The 18,284-nt window shown below is 34.6% G+C and overlaps 1 protein-coding gene across 1 annotated transcript; it reads right to left on the bottom strand.

The window, feature by feature from the left end:
• Positions 1-3,002: 3,002 nt before the first annotated feature.
• On the bottom strand, positions 3,003-4,719 carry LOC113734754 (histone-lysine N-methyltransferase ASHR2-like). The gene is made up of 2 exons (XM_027261408.2): positions 4,573-4,719; positions 3,003-4,393 (listed from the first exon to the last, which is right to left on the bottom strand). The coding sequence occupies exon 2, from the start codon at positions 4,301-4,303 to the stop codon at positions 3,041-3,043; it is 1,263 nt and encodes a 420-aa protein (XP_027117209.1). The 5' UTR covers positions 4,304-4,393; positions 4,573-4,719; the 3' UTR covers positions 3,003-3,040.
• Positions 4,720-18,284: the final 13,565 nt, after the last annotated feature.

The following is an 18,284-nucleotide window of genomic DNA, read 5'->3' as shown; positions in this document are numbered from 1 at the left end:
AGTAACCCCACTTTGGAGAGAGTGCAAATACAATATATATATATATATATATATATATATATAGACCACACACAACAACAAAGTAAAGCTTTCATCAATCCACAAACATTATAGGGTTCCTGATCGGACAACATTACGACTGGATTCAGGCCACTATAGTGATAGGTGTAATTGTAGACTGCATTGGACGCGAATCAAGTCAAATCAGGTCAGCTCGATCTAGGCAAATTCCACTATAAGAAATTGATATTGTCATACACTATAAGAAAGGCTAAATTGCACCTTGGAGTTTAGACCCTTAAACATTAGATGCACTTTCACTTTAATCTTTATACTTCATTTTTGGACATTTTACCTTCTGAAATAAGAAATCCATCCTACTTTACTCCTTAAACATCGCTTTCGAACACTTGCCTCTCAAAGTATAAAACCCGCAATTATATTATCCGTAGCTAAAATACCACATTGCTTGCTGTGTGGAAATTGCACTGATTTGTTCCACATTTTATACCTGCAGCTGATCACATTCTTGTTTGAACCAACACTGCTATAAAGATGTTTACCTTCCTCTTCTTCTTTTTCCAATTTCTCCCCGCCTGTTGTTCGACCATGCTGCTTATCACAGGACATTATAGGGTCAAGTCTTTCTCAATTGCCTTACCAACCTTGATCACCGTCTCGTTTGACTCTCCAAGATGATCAGCAACTTCACCTTCGTTGCTTGATCTCTTCCTGCCAGTTATATCAGCATTCTTATCATCAGGAACAATATCATGCACATTTTAATCGGCTTCACGCTCTCTGGTTTCATGTTTATCCAATCTTGCGGTCTTTTTCAGGATGCACAGCATACGGAAGCATGAACTTGGATGTTGTCTCTGCAACTTCTTCATCCATAGATTCCTCAACTCATTCTGCCGATTCTCCAGTCTTGTTTTTCTCATCCGAACCTCTTTCTCCATTGCCGCCACTCTTGTCTATTTCATTTTGCGTATGGCTCATGACTTCAGAAATCCTTCTTGTTCGATCATCTTCTGCCACATTTTCCCTATCTATAGTCTACGGACTTTGTTACACATTAGCAGCAGCGTATGCAAAGTCTACCAACTTCTCTCGATGCGACGACTGCATTCGTGAACCATTCTCTAGGTGATTTCTTTATGTCTGCAAGCTCTTCCTGCATTAAGATGCATATTTCTCTCCATTAGTCCTTCTTTGAGGCCAAAAACTAGCAAACAAAATTAGAGCAGAATCAATTTATCCAGCATTTTGTGCCAGCGCTGATTCAATAAACAAATACTTACTGCGATTTCTCTTCTTTCAGCATTGCAATTTTGTCGACCTCTACCCTTTGTTCATTTTCAGCTTGGCCATTGATTAACTTAGAGCGCTCTACATTAATCTGCAAGATAGCATACGAAATGCTGCTAATTCATAACCACTCTTAAGTATAAATTGTGCAAACAAAATATCTATTTCTTCACCATCTTCAACATCTTCAAACAAAACGTAACTTGTTCATTCACTTTCTACCCTCAAAAAATACACCCCTTGGTCTTCAAGCTTACAAAAGTAAATATCTATATCTTCGTCCTCTTTTTTTTTTTTTTTTTTTCTTATTCGACTACCATCCATGGAGTCAGTTTCAGTTTATTTCAATCCCCCTTACAAAATGTTCTATGTCACACATAACAGCTTTCTGCAATTTTTTTTTCATTGGGTGAGGAGGTGGGTTCAGAACATGTTCGTCGCTTTGAAGGTCCCTCTTGCATTTGTTCTTCCTTCTTTTTGGGCCAAGAATAATTTCGGATGATCTTCTTGCAGTTCAGATTTCTTTCCTTTGCAACTTCAATCTTCTCTCAGGTGATAAAACACTTGGCAGCCACTACAAAAAGATTACCCCAAGCACAATAGTCCAACATCAAGAACGTAACACAGCTACTTTAAACTTTATTAGAGTGGAGAAGCTTCATGCTTTCCGGTCCTTTAATCAGAAAGAGCATAGAACCAGGCGACATATGAAGAATATCACCAAGGAGCTAACCTTAACCCCTTTGCAGAATATCAAGAAGCTGAAATTGCGATTGGTCAAGTCTTTGATTAAACGAAGAACAAATGTATAGTGGATAGGTGAAACACAGACACCGAGAAGTGGACAAACCAAATTCATGACAATTAAACAGTTTCTCAAGAGAACAAACAACAAAATCAAACTGGTTATGTTTAACATTGTAAGGCATCAAGTTCCTTGAAGAAAAGGAAACGTATTAGAAAACTTTAACATGTCTCTCATCTCTCACTTTTTCCCAAGCAAATGAACCTCATGGAATCTGACTTTAGAAAAGACTATTTACAAACCAAACCAGATATCTAGACAGCAAACGGACTGCATGAAGTAACCACTAGGTCTAGAGAAAACTGTATTTTCTTTACTATGGCAGCTCGAGAGGCTGAATACATAAGTTGCCTGAATACAAATTCTCAGTTACAGCCTTGAAACGTCAAATTTGTTTCCAACCACTTATACAGAAGGAAATTCAAAAAAATTGCACCAACTAAAGCTTTTACAGAGCCAGCGGGATGCATATGAACATTTGTTGATTGGAAAATTAACTTTAAAAACTTTCATACAAATGATCCTATCTTTGCCGAGAAAACAAATTCTAACACAAAGGTCTCATAAGTTTCCAAGTGATGAATCCAAATCTGTGTTCAAACTTGACAAAGAAAGAAGCTTTCCTCATAGAGGATGTTAAAGCACACACAACATCATTGAGAAATGACCAATGAAAAGAAAATATCAAAGGGAAAATCATTTGTAAGGCAAAGCATGCCTCCAGAATTCTGAAGCCATCACAATATTGAATATTTAATAGACATCACAACTCATGGCATAGACGAAGAAGCAGTAATCACTCAAGGAAACATCAACTTCCACTTGGTGTGGTGTCTAATACAATAGCAGAGAAGAGCAGCACGAGAATTGAATGAAGATCAATAAGTGGCTAAAGATGGAATGATGGCAAAGCAGCACTCAGAATCATTGTTCAGCCACATTGCCATCTAAAACTTCTTTAGATTGATGCAAGCTTCCGCAAACATTGCATTCCATTACAGTAGATGTACTAGAGTCAGAAGGGGGCAGGGGAGCCAATGTGCCCCAGCAGTTGTCTTTATTACACATATATTGCAGAAAGAAATATGCGTGAGGAAAATAGCTCTCGTCTTGACCCACACTGCCGCCATCCTCAGCCACCATTTCTTCGTCGTCGTCGTCCTCATCCATGGCAGCCCCCTCATTATCACCGAGGTTGTCTTCATCCAACTCCTCATCTTCTTGGTCAGACCAATTAGCCTCAACCCTGCACCGATCACAATCACAAGTGAAACCGTAGTCTTCCTTGAGCCTCTTTTGCCTTTCAGAGTATTTCAAGTTCACAGGGAAGTAACTCAAGGAAATCTCCCGGCCACATGGAACATCATGAATAACTCTAACAGTCATGTCAAGGTTTCTGCCATCAGCAGTGGCAGCATCGACATAATCGAACCTGCAGGCATTTGGGAGGCAATCATGATTAAAGAAAGACGTTCTCGGGTAGATACCATAGGCCCTAACAGACCTTTCTTTATCAGGGGCAAAGGGTTCCATCAAACCAAATGCATTAAGCTTGTCCTTGGCCAGCAGAGCAGCTGTCAGTTCCACAGAGAATGACAAACCAAAAGTACTTAGATTAACCGGTCCTGAAGGGAGAGACGAAACAAGGGAATGGAGAAAGAACACAGAGTCCTTAGCCTCAGGTGAGCTCATAAATGTAGATGGATCACCTTGGAGGGATAAAAGGGTCTGAAAACTCGAAGGGCAGAACATTGCTAAGTTGTAGGCCACAACAAGAAAACGGGCCTGAACCTGGATGTCAGGCTGGCACCGGAGAAGTGGCGAAGAGCCCTCTCCAAATTGTTTGAGGGCTTGGCAGACCCAAGGGGTATGGGAAGATGACAAAGCAAGTGATTGGCAGTTTTGACTACAGAAGATTGACAAAGAACAACTAGGGCAACGACAAGACGAAGAAGGCTGTTCTTTGGCAACTAATCTGAAACACTGGGAACAATACTCAAAGTTATGATTTTGCTGAGCGTCGTGAGGTGCTACTAGCAAAGGAAGAGCAGAGTAGAGTAAAATAGGGGAATCGCTGAGGACAACTTGACCAGCCCTTAATGGCACAGAAGCCACAAGAGCCCTCCCTTTCCCTTCTAGCTCTACCATTTTCAATAGTGGAGCTGAAGATTCAGCTGTTTCTGACATTTTTTTTCCCTAAAACCCTGACGTCAAAAACCTCTATACAGTTTAACGGTGCTTTATCCTTGACACCCTCAAAAACCCATCTCTAATTCTCTGCGTAAGATGCAACTTAGGAGATTAAAGTAAAAAATTCAACACTGACAATAATCAATTTTTAAGGATGTTCTTGATAAAAAATCCCAGAATCAAGTCACTAAATTTACTAGATGAAATACAATATAAATAAACGATAGCAAGAGGAGAAATAAACAAGAAAGTTAGTAGTGAAACACCTGGAGAAGAACACAAAAGGAAGAGGGCCGCAATTGGTGAGGAGAGCTAGCCACTTTCAAATGGCTACTGGGGTTCAGAAGTTTTAGAAATTGGAAGAGGGCAGAGGGCTTTGGTTGAAGACTGGAAGGTTTAGTTGATTGTTAAAATGGACTAATTATGTTGAGGCCCATCAAGTTATGAGTATAGTAATATGGGGTTTTCACTTTGACCCATCAGAAGACTCATATGTGTCCAAAAGACTAATCGAAAGGCTTCCATTTAACTGTGCATTAGCACGAGATTTTTTTTTTTTTTTGGTCTTTTTAGTTAGTGTTGAACTTGTGAAAGATGAATGATATGGATATTAATATCAATAATATTCTTCAGTATTTATTCATATTTATTCCATAAAAAGTGGTTAATTTAAATGTTCTACTACTATGTTAAGTTTGAAAAAATTTTAATATATCAATATTACTACAAAATGATAATATTCATGAAAAAGTGCAATTCACACACAAAAACACATGTAACAAGAGATAATAATTAGATTTTTACAATGAGTATACACCTAAAACTAAACAACTTCACATACTTATTTCAATTAAAAACAAAAGATGCAGCAATCTAGTTTTTAATGAATGAATACTCATTAATTGTAGCAAAATTAATGAATTTACTGATGTAACAATCAAACTGACACTAAACAAAGTTACCCCACATGGATACAAAAAATCTGCAAATACATTAAAATAGATAAAGTTTGTTAGAAGAGATAGAAATTATAAAAAAAATAATTTGATGAGAGTTAGATACAAAAAAATGCATAACCCATAAATCCTAAGGCAACAACTTTTTTCTTTCATTTGAATTACTGATTTTTAATCATATAAGGTAACTAAGCTTAGTAAATATTGCAAAAATAAAGAAACACACGTTTTCACTCTCAAGTTATATCCTTTGCCTTCTCTATAATTTCTTCTTTATAGAACTATTTCTTCTTCCTCCATTGGAGGAGGACTTCTATAAGGTTCTTGTTTGTTTAAATAAATGCCTCTCTTAAATTTTCATAATGATAGTTTCCTCTCTCTTAAGATTCTTGAGTTAGAGTTTTTTCTCTCTTAGATTCAACTAGTGACAGTTTTCTTCACTCCTTAGTTTTTCTTGTGAAAGTTTTTTTTTTTGTTAGATTTGATATTTTGTAGATTTGTTTTCTCAAATCTGAAAATTCTTAAACCTATTTTGTCATATCTAAACTTTTCTCATTGGGCCTAAAATAGATTCATATTAGATTTGGCTATTGAAAACATGCAAAGATTCATTTAATGTTGAAAAATTTTTTAGACATTGACAATGCTGTTTTTGTTTATTTTTCATATTTGTTGTATGTTGTTTTCCAAATCTGATTGTATATGTTGCATGTTTTATGTATTTTTGCCATAAGTGCCAGCAATGAAATTATTTTGTTTATAAAAAAGACTTAGTAAAGATTCCAATTGATGTTTTTGGCACATATAATAATTCTCTACAAAGTTGGATAATTAATATTGAATAAATTTATTTCTTTATCTAATTTTGCGAGAATGTTTCTCCAATTTTTAAGGTTATGTCTCTTCAAAATGAATGAATAAATTATACAAATCTGGCATGTTTTTTAAATTTTAACTTATACTATATAATTTTATTCAAGGATGTAAACAAAAATATGTAAGGCACTTCCTCATCTATTTGTTAAGCAAATATAATCTCCTAAATTAATGCTTGAGTTTAAATCTAGTATTTATTAAAAGACATCGATTTACACCTCATGTAAAAACAACTTGCATGCTGCAATAATCATTATTCATAAAATAAGAATTTTCATAAATCTACAATTTAGTAATCACATAAGATAAAAAGAAGAATCACTACCTATGGAATTTTAGTTAATTTTCTAAAAGAAAAGTTAGTTAATAAAGTAAGAGAAAATTTGTTGTTGTGATTGCTTTTTTCTTGAACTTAATTCTACAATTCAGAATCTTGAAAGTTTCAACCAAAACTCCTAATATTCTCACTTTTTACTAGAAAGAACAAATAAGATGATGTGAGAAACTATTTAATAAGATATGCATTTTAGATGAGCATTTTTGGTTAAAAAAATCAAAGATAGAATTCAGGGAATCAAAATATTCTTTTTTTGATCATTTATCTGAAATTTAGATAATATCAAATTATATATTACAAATAAACATATACAGTTTGTATAACTAAAATTTAAGTAAATAGGTGCAACTTACAAGTATTGAGTTTAAGGAGTCTTATGTTAAACTATAAATTCTAACTCATATTGATTAAACCAAATGACGAGTCCATTTAGATGGTGAGTTTTTTTTTTTAGTATTTGTATAAAATTTTATTGTTGCTTACCGTAAAATTTTTAGAAAAACTTTTGTGAAGAAATTGAAAAACTTTTTTCTTTTTCTTTTTCTTTCTTTTAGTTTTTTTTATTTCTTTCCTTTCTTGTTCTTCCTCTCTCCCACCGCCCCCACTCTAACCACCATTGGCTAGCACATTCGCCAATTGCAGCGATGCCTTCCCCTTCCTTTTTTTTTTCTCTTTCTCCCTCTCTTTCCTCCTTCCACTTTCCCCTTCTCCCTTCCTCCCTCCCCCTCCTCTTTTGTCCTTTTCTCTCCCTTTCTCCTTCTTCTTTCCCCATCACCTCTTCTCCTACCCTAGGCCCCTTCCCCTCCCCTGCGACCTCTAGTAGTGTAGTGGTAGCAGCAGTGAGACAGTGGCGGCAGTGCTGGGTTAAGGTGGAAGGGTAATGGTAGAAAAGAGAGATAAGTGTGTGTTTTTGGGGTTTTGGAGTGTGTATTTTAAAAATTTTGTGAAATTTTTAGACGGTACTATAGACAAAGTTGAAGAAAAACTTTATTCATTAAAAACTCGCAAAAACTCGAGTTGCCAAATAGATCCAACATACCACTTTTGCTTTTCGAAAATAGTATGCATAAATATCAACTTTACTTAAGTAATAAATATATATTGTCGATCTAGTGGTTAGGGTAGAGCTCTTAAAGTCTCCCGTAGTAACCAAGTTTTGGGTTTGAATCTTGTGTTTGACACTTGGAGATGGAAAGGTTTTTTAAAAATATATTTATAGTATATAAATTTTCAAATACAACTTTTTCTACATCAGTTTTTTATTCATTATTCATTAGTATAATTAAACAATAGATATATATAAAGGTTGTTATATTTTTCAACTTTCATATAAAAAAAGCAATGAAATTTTGAAAGTAATCATTAAAGTAACCGTGAAGCTATCGTAAGATATTACATGGATGATATATATTTTCACATAGAAATTGTTTTTATAACTTAAAGCACAATACAATGTGAATAATGAACTTATATCCTTAACTTAAGGAGCAATTATACTAAAACTATATCTTTTAGACTTTTGACTTTTTGAGTCATATTTAAAAAAAAATGGTTTTGAAAGTTTCACTATTAATTATATGAGCCAATCTTATGAATGGTTGTACGATTACTAACCTCCATTACTAATAACCAAATTATTGCTTATAAACTACATCATGTAGTCTTCTGCGAACTTAGTAGGCGTTTGGTTAAAGTTTCTCAATCACAATTATTGTGAGTATGATTAGCTAGTTAATGATAATGGATTTTTGTTCTCATAGAGGTTTTGATATATAGAAATTCAAGAATGAGTAAAGCTTTTCATTTTTCTAATTTTTTCTTCTTCCATTTCTTTTCTTTTCTTTTCCTTTCCTTTTCTTCTTCTTTCCCTACTAATGCTAATTTTTTGCCACCTTCAACACCACCGTAACTAGGATTGTTAATAGGATTGAGTCAATTCAAGATTGCTTGATTAACTGACAAATTTTCCGGTCAAATCTTAGGTTTAATTACACTAAATAGAGTTTGGGCCTAAATATAAGACCCAATTTAATCGTGAGTCGAGCTCAAATTTCATCAAGTTCGGCTCTAGTAAAGACAGCTTGACTAATTTTATATATTGGCATTTATAGTATATCTACAATAATGTACATAATAATAATTAATGTATTAAAATGTAAAAAATTGATAACTCATATATGATTATACAACAAAATATAAATATTTAATATAAATTAATAGAAATTATATACAATTATATTTTAATTATGAAATTGGATTGAGCCCGAACTAGTCCTAAATCTCCAATATATATATGAGTCAAGTATGAACTTAATATAATAAGTCTAAAACTCAAAAGAAAATCTTATTTCTTTTGTAAGTTGAGTTTGAGCTTACAAAAGCCCCTATTCACGTGACTCGAGTGACAGCCTTAACTATAATCACCTTAAATGATGATTAATTTTGGCAAACTACCAATCGTCCTATCCCAATTGAGTGCTTATCTCATTATTTTGTCAAAATTGATAAAATCTGATAAAGAAAGGCCAACATGACCACCAACTATAATGGCACCAGACTTTTCAACTAGAATAAAGATTAAACTCTAAAATTTTCAAATCTCAGCGGTCTTCTCATCTTGCAAACTAAAATCTACAGAGAATTGACATCAAGATCAACTCCAATTGTAAGCATTAAGCATAAAAAAAATACGATCAAAAGAAGCATGACGTAAAAGATCTCAAAGATTTGAGATAAAAAAGAAGATTTCTAAGAAAGAGAACAATTGTAAGATCTCAGAGAAAATGACAAGGAAAGACTATAAAAAGAAAGATGGAGTAAGAGGAGGAAGGTGTACAAAATTATCGATCTCTACCTTTTTTCTTTTTTTTTTTTGCTTTTTTCCTCTTCACTTTTAGGTAGAGCTGTTAAACGAACCGAGCTGTTCGTTAGCTCGGTTCGTTTCGGCTCGTTCGTGTTCGTTAAAGGCTCGTTCGAAAGCCTTAAACGAACGAACACGAACGAATTTTTGTGTTCGTTTAATAATCGAGCGAACACGAACATGTTCGCGAATTTTAACGAGCGTTCGCGAACAAGGACATAATTGTCATTTGATAAATTTTAGGGTTACTCATAAGAAATTCTAAATTCCAACCTTACTTTTGTTTTCCTTCCCCATTGGCCGCTGCTGAAAATTTTTACTTGTCTTATGGCTGAATTTTTATATTTGAAGGACAAATTACTTTGTTTTATTTGTTGTTTTTATATTAATGTTGGTTATGCAGTTATTGAATAATGGAATTTAGTCATTTAGTATTTTAATTATTTTTTAGGATGATTAATGATTTGTGTGGCATATTTAAGGCCTAGAATAATCTGGATTCGAAATTTTCGAGCGTGTTCGCGAACGGCTCGTTTATGTTAAACGAGTCGAACATGAACACGAACACGAACATGAACTTTACTTAACGAGCCGAACACGAACACAGATTTAGAGTTCGAAAGTTAACGAACGAACACGAACGGAGTTCGAATCGCTTAACGAACAGAGCTCAAACATGAGATACTCGGTTCGTTTCGGTTCGTTTACAGCTCTACTTTTAGGCAGAATCATTGTGAAAATGCCCAATTTGGTAATTGTTCACAAAATCCATAGGTATGTGAATGAAATTGATAGAATCATTATCATAGAGGTCTCCTAAATACTAAAAACTGATATCATCAATATTGATACCCAATCCTATGTGTTATACTCCTTTACTGAATAAGTACTTTGTGAGGACCCGTAAATTTTTCTTATTTTATATTATATTATTTTATTTTCTCTCATGCATTTTTTTCACTATACCCTATTATATTGATTTTTTTCAGATATTTTATAAGTGAGTAGAGTTTTAAACCATTTTTCCTAGTTTAAGTTAGTTCATATTAAGTTTGAAGCGTATTATGGACGTGGGACCCACTAGTGTGCTAAGTGTGAAAAATTTTTGATGATTAGTTGAAGTTTCGTATAAAGGGATATTACTGTACAAGGTGCTAGGAGATAATTGGAGGTTAACTAGAGAGATTATCTATTGGTAGACTAAAGGATGAGATTGAAACCCTTAGGTGCCAAGTGTAACCACCCCATTGAAAGTTGGACTTTGACCAAGGTATTTTACTTTCCTAAAACTCTAATTTTGACCAAACTACCTTCATTTCTTTGTCTTCCTTGGCCGGCCATTTGAGAGAAAGAAACCAAGAGAGAAACTTCATTTGTTCTTCAATTTCTTGCCCAATCTTGAATTCCAACCATCACTTTTGCAAAACCCTCCATTAAAGTTGTTTACTAAGGGGGATTAAAGGATTGAGTGGAGTGATTTTGGAGGGACAAACTCTAAGTTACCATCTTTATTGAGGATACAAGGTACTTTGGACAAGAAACTTTCTTTTCCTTCATATATGTGTAAAGTAGTGGATTATAGATGTTACATAGGTAACATTGTAAGAATATTTTATGGTTTGAAGTAGTTTTATGATAAATTTCAGTTTTATGGTGAAAATTCTGATCTCATGTGATGCTTGAGGGTTGTTTATGTTTTTATATGAATTATTGAGGTTTTGTGGGCTAGAATACTTTGCCTAAAGAAAATTTCCAGCTTATGTGCACAAATTCCAGCTTAAGGTTTCCATTTGGTAGTAATCTGCCCTGTTTTTGCACTATATGTTCGTCCTTGAGAGAGACCGAATCAGCCCTTGCTCAAAACATGAAAGTTGTAGGTATTTGAGTTACCTAGCTACTGGTAAAATTTCAACTCAATCAGAGTACTGTAGCTTATGAAATGACTAAAATACCCTTGACTGTCCACAAGTCTTGTTTCACGGACAGTTTTCTATTCTCTCTGAAATTTCGATTTTTGACCATGAAAATGCATGATTTGGCTTTGGAGGTCTTCATAAAAAATGTAGGTATATGTCTTGACTTCGAAACACCATAAGATTCGTCTCAATCTGATAATTGTAGCTTCAGTTGTGATTATCATGCCGAAAGGCGTGTTTTATAGCCTATGATTTGTATGTGAAATTGTGGTTGATTCGAGATGAGTTTGGTGTTGATTGTAGGATGAAAAAGTAAGGAGATTTAGAGGAAATGCTGTCCAATTTTCTAGGCCATTTGCTTCCTTTAAGTTTGAATTGCATTTTGGTAGAAATGGAGGGTTTTGGGGTTGTTCATATCTCTTGAGTTAACTGTTATCCTTTTGCTCAAAAATCACATTTTGTGTCCTTGTATTAGTAGTTAACTTGGTTAGGCACACGACTTGTAGTCGAGCCTAAATTGTGTAATCTGTTCACTGGGTTTGTGGATATGGAAATCATAATTGTTTTCTCTTGCTCATTTTAGGGTTTTTTGGTGATTAAAGCATACTTGGGAAGAAACTTTTGAAGTTATCTTTGCTCGAATTGGTGAGTGTACTCATTTGTTGCTTAACTTGGTTATCTGTAATTGCAATCTATGAATAGAATATCTGTACTATCTATTTATTCTGAATGAGACGAGAGTATACTTTATCACACTTGTTCTCTTGTCTGTCTGTATGCCTATTTACTGTGAAAAAAAAATCTGAATCTATTATCTATGTCTGTTCTGACGTCGTTTGGAGGCTTGTATCCAACGACCCTTTTATGACCTCTGAGCTCAAATTCTATGACTAGTTACTCAAGTCGAGCCAGCAAGGGTCTGGTCGATTAGAAAACGAGTCACGATAGTCTGTTTCTAGGAAATCTTTGGGTATTAGAGACTCTGGTTTCCGATATACTCGAGTATTTCCACTTCTATTTCTGTTGAGGTGTTCGAGCCCGGTAAGGGATATGTTTAGTGGATGGAATTTGGCGTAAAGTGGGGTCTACGGACATGTTTGTTCTATATACGTTGATGGAGAATCAACAGGTTTGGATCAAGTACCGCAATGGGAATTTTGGCTCCTGAGAGCCACCTGTATCCTTTTCAGTTGAGATATTTGTTCATTTCCTTATATGTGTGTATATGTGCCTTAAAAGTGAAATGCCATGATTCGTGACTACTAGTATTTTTGGTACCTCATTGAGCGTAAGTTCACCCCCTTTTCGTTACCTTTTGTTTTCCTTTTAGGGAACAACACTTTTGAACCATGATTTTGAAGAAAGGAGTAGAGTGAGCTGTAGCTATTCTTTTGTATAGCTCCTCTGTATGAGAAAACCCTAATTGTATTTTGATCAAGTATCACACTTTGACTTGTAAAGTTTTAATATATGTATAAAAGTGTTTGTTCATGTTTCCTTCGTGTATTTGTTGGTGAATGTATGTTCAATGGGTTTATATGAACTTTACTTGTATCTGGTGGGGATTCGAGTGAGAGTGGGATTTGATCGAGAAAAAAAAATTGGTTGGAAACTATTCAAGGGAATCCGGCCGTATATCCGGCCAGTTCTTGGTCGAATAGGTGGCCGGATTGATAGGGCAAATTGAAAAATTGGAGATGGCTACTGCCTTGAATCCGGCCAGCTATCCAGCCAAATCTTGGCCAGATTGTGACGTGGCCACGTTTCGTTCCGTTTTTCATTTCGTTTTCATTTTCGTTAGAGTGTTTAATTGAAGTCCCATTTCACCGTATGGTTTAGTAATCATGTTATGGCTTTGTGGTTCCAAATTGTTTGTTTTCTTTGGGTTCTATCGCGGGGTTTTATGTGATTTGACTCCGTAGTCCTGGCAAGAGTTGGGCAGGCGGTCCGCCGAACCCTTTGGTTCGCCTTAAGGGAAAGCGGGGCTGTCACATGCTTATATTGTCAATGATTTTATTAGTGCTTTTAAATCATATTAAACAATCTATTCTATATAGTATAGAATTAAACATAGTTTGGGTAGTGACAATTAAGTTATTACTTTTACTTTTATTTTGTTTATATTGATTGAATCTCTAATAACTAACTGAAAAAATTATAACTATATAAAAACACCAATGCGTTTTATATAAGCAATATATGCGAGTGCTACTTTTAACTAATTTCAATATGTATAATGCTCATATTAGAGTAATTTGATAATTTTATAGAATTTTAATTAATCATGGAACTTATAGTTTTTGCTAAAGCATCGAGTAGAAAATCTTTTCCATGTTGTTTATACCATTGGATTCTTTACTTATGAAATCATGTTTGCTGTTTGCATATTGACTTGAACTTAAGGGAGCTAGATATATTTCATTTTCTCTTTCTCAACATTAAGTTAGCATTTTCTTTTTCCAAACATCATTAGATAATAAATAAAAAAACAAAGAATACAAGTTAGCAATCTCTGTTGCTGAAATGAAGTTATTGTTTTTTGTAGTAGTTTAGATAATTACTCATTTATGCATTATATTTGTGCTTTGTTGCAGCTGAAATTCATTTGCTGCTTAGACATATTTGTTGAAAAGTTTTATTTGAAAAGTTCTTTCCTTTTATGCAAGAAGTAACTAGTTTCATAATTATTTCTTTTTACTTGGAGTAATAGCCAAGATTATTTCTATTTGTATGGATTTATGTTTTAATCTAAATTATATCTTTTTATTATTTGAATAGTGGCCACGTAACATACACCATAAATATGTGGATCACACAAGGAGTAACACAAGAGAGTGTTGTTGGTAGGCAAGATAAATTATACAAGAGTTGGACTTGGGAATTAAAAACGTCCCTTCAATTTGTCATGATAAGGTGTGAAAGTTTGAACAAATTGTGCAAGTTGTGCAATTTAAACACTTGCAACTCATAGTCCATGGATCTGATCTGTAGATCCATTTGAATAAATATGATATTGTATTTGTTTCAACTTTTGAAATGTCATAATTGTGTGCAAAATTTGCAATCATGTTTTTCCAAAGATGTAGATACACAACATGAAGAACATAAATGGAAGAAGGCATCTTAAAAAATTGATTCATTTAAGGTATATCAATTCCTATGTGAAACTTGTCTTGTAGCACAATAAACAATAAACTTGTTTTCATAGAAGCTTATGAGTATAGGAAACTAAACTACTAAATCGAGAAACAAAATATCATTTACTCATAGCAAAATTTTTGAACAATGACTATCCATTTTGCTATTTCATAGCACAAAAAGGATTCTAGAGTGTTCCAATAATCATTTTCACAATCTATTTTTATGGAATTTTTATCTCATAATAAAAAATGAGTTTCTTTCCATGGACATAAGTTTATTTAATTGAGTGCTTGTGGCTTTGGATTGTTTTCATTAAATTTTTGTTTTTTTATTTTTCATTTGTTATTTTCTGCTTCAAGATCCTAAAATTTGGTATCAAAGTTTGGTTGGATTCTGGTAAAAACTATTAAGATCAAATCGATCAGTAGAAATATCCAATAAACAAAATTTGAAGTGTATGCAAGTTGTACTCTTTGGTAAAAGAAGAGTAAAGGGGATTTTTGTTCAACAAGGTCTAGGAAAATGCTTTTGAAAAAAAATAGTGGAAATCAACAAGTATGTCAAATGTGACGGCCCCACTTCTCCCTAAAGCGAACCAAAGGGTATCCGCGAGACGCCTGCCCAACTCTCGCCAGGACTCAAGCAATTCTATTCAAGCTTATTACCAGTCTACACAACACAAGTAAATAACTTCAATATAGTAAATGCGGAAGCGTTCAAGTTTAACAATAGTCATCCATTATCCAACCCGCACGTCGGGTGTTCAAAATACATCATAAATCTCAAATATACATCACGCCCCAAAAGTTACATTTCAATTCCAAAAGTACACCCCAAAACCAAGGGCATAGCCAAAATAAAATAGAAATCCTAAACAAAAGTACATCAGGAGGGTTTCTCCAATACATCTCCGAGTTCAATTCTGTTAAGGAAAACAAATCTACAGGGTGAGCAAAACGCTCGTGAGGCCAAGAACACACATGCAGACACATAGTTCAGGTAACAAGCCCAAATAACAGTTCAAGTGATAACTTGTAAGTAATTAACAATGCCAACAAAATGTAAACAGAAACAATTCAAGGATATGGTAGCTCTCAGGAGCTAAGTTCCACTTGTTTTGCCGATGTCATTCGTATATCTCTCCGCGATGACTCTCCGTCAACCGGGTTGATATTTCTAATCCGTAGATCACCACTTATTTCTCATCCGTCCACCATACACCGTTCCGGGCCCGCACGACATTTAGAAGGCTATACTCCATGAGTATGCCAAGCAAGATCTCTCAAATAGATCAAATTTATCATGTAATTCTCATGACTCACCAAGGTTCCCGATCAAGTCCATGCCGGCTCGAGTCCCAAGGTCGGCCTATGAGTTTGGGCGCCCCCCATTATCATGTAAGTGTCGAGGAGATGCACTCCAATGACGTATGCAACCATAGCATACCATATCATGTATTCAAACATTTGACAGGCTTAAGCATGTATTTCAGGTTATGTAAACCAGACAAATCATGTTAAACATGAGTCATTTGTTTCAAACGAGAATGAGTGCGATAAAGTACACACTCGATTCCATTTTACAAAACCAAGTAGGCTAAGCATGTAATCAGGTAAGTCAAGTATGAATCAAGTCCATAGAGTTCAAATAGCCATACACTTGACACTCACCGAACAAATCAAGATAAAATATTTTCTGAAAATTCAAGTGTTTACTATAGGATCCTCTTGAAAGTTCTCGTGTGCGCCTGAGCAAATAATAATGTATTATCATTCACGTGCCCCAATTATCAAGGAAGATTGCGTGTTAGTACAATTTAAGGAAATTTCATAAAAATGAACCTCAATTACTCGTAAATCGAGATTCAATTAGAGTTTCTTAAAGTACAAGAGCAATCAAGTTTTCATTTTGGAAAATCAAGTATAAAACGTTCAAGTAATATCGAAGAAATAAGGAGTGCTTAAAAACTCCCTTCCTTTGGAATTTGAAAAATTTTCAATTTTTGATACAATATTTTGAAAAATCGTATCTCACATTCTACATGTCAAAAATTGGAAAACTTGGTACCGTTAGAAACCTCTTTAAAAGTACTAAAAGTTCTCAGAAGACACTTTTTCATGATTCTAAATGAAAGATAATAAAAAATGGGCTCAAAGTTACTATTTCAAAGTACTTAAGGTTGTGTTGGTGTTGGTTTTTCGCTAACTTTGGAAATTCGGCAAAATTCACACGTTACGAGCTAACCTCTGAAATTTGTAAATCAATTAGAGTTGTAAGTAAGGTTTATAACAGAACAAGTGGATCAAGAATCGGAGTTTCGAACACCGAGATACGGTAGCTCAAAGTTTGGGAAAAATTCAAAACTGGTGAACAAATTTCCAGATTTGAGCTTCCAACTTTGGGACTTTGGTTAGGTATCGAAACGGACTTGCATTGGTACTAACTTTGGCAGTATAACACTCCTATATAAAGGGTATCCCTCTATCAAATTTCATAGAAAAATACCTTCGGGAAGGTAGTCAACCAAACAATCAAAGTTTTGAAAATCCTAAGGCAGAACTGCCTTGAATTTTTCGTTCTTTATTTCCAACATTTGGCCCAGAAAATCCTTCAATCTTGGTTCGTTTGTGTAGGAAAAACCTAAGGAACATTCATGGTACATTTGGTAAGTATTTATCTCCAATAAATTCAATTGATAAGTTCACACCAAGTCAAATATCAAATCTGCCCAGAATTTAGGGTTTTCAAGAACAGGGCAGGTTTCGTATTTTGATCACAAATCACTCAATTTAACTCGGAATTAAGCATGGTTGGTGGCGTTGGAAAATAAATTCATAAAAATAAAATTTCACAGAAGAAATTGTTTTGAAATTCGGCACCCAACTAGCTAAAATTCGAGTCTCAAGTTGCAGTCTCTATACTTCGTTCCAAGAAAATAGAGAAACAGGACAGTCATCATAAAACGGTTGGTACGGAATACTCGGATGGAATTAGGGGCTGCATTTTATACCATTGGAAAGCTGGGAATGTTTAGTTTCAAATGCCACCAATGGCACTCGATTTTGACTTCAGAGTACAAAGTTATGGACGCAACAAGCGAGCTATCTGAGCATTACGGGAACAGTTTTTTAGATTTACTAGCTTCACGAAATTAATCCATTTGACCAACCAAACCTCAATATTTTTCGATGAAACTTTATACACCATCTATACAACATATAAACATCATATACCAGCCATTAAATCGCCAAAATTCCACAGAAATAGGTACATTCAAAGTAGGGGCAGAATCGAAACTTTTTACCCCATGCACTCCTTGAAGTTTATACAATAATACACCATTAATCTACCAATTTGAACACTAAACTAACATTAAATCCATCATCAAGGATCTCATCAGCCATCAATCCAAGGGTGGGAGTTCATAGAGCCCACTTTCAAAATTTTCCAACAATACAAGCCACCCACATGAATATTCAAGCTCATAAGTGTAAATTAACTTCCATAGGACAAGAATTTGAGAGTGGATCATTACCTACTTTGGTTGATGAACCTAGCAGAATTTTGGCCCTTTTCTCAGCTCAGAAAAAACGTGGAAAGCTCCTCTTTTTTGTAACTAAATGAACACTCCAAGTGTTGAGCTAAGTGGTCTTCAATTTTGGTTGAATTTGGTGAAGGTTTGTGCAAGATTTGGAGATGAAATTTTGAGAAACTTTGAGTTGTTTTTGCAGCTTGTTGGCCGGCTGTTCTTGTGAGGAAGAGAGAGATAGTTGATAAAAAATGTAGCTTCCTTAGGAAGTTTTAAGGTGTGGACCAAGTTGGTGCAAAATTCAACTCTCCTCCGCGCGTATACGCGCGTATTTTGGGTTCGATTCCTCTCGAGTTTATTTCA

This window comes from Coffea arabica, chromosome 3c (assembly GCF_036785885.1).
Source record: "Coffea arabica cultivar ET-39 chromosome 3c, Coffea Arabica ET-39 HiFi, whole genome shotgun sequence".
Classification (NCBI taxonomy): Eukaryota; Viridiplantae; Streptophyta; class Magnoliopsida; order Gentianales; family Rubiaceae; genus Coffea; species Coffea arabica.
Note: the sequence above shows the minus strand (reverse complement) of the source record. Positions and strands in the feature narration are given on the sequence as shown.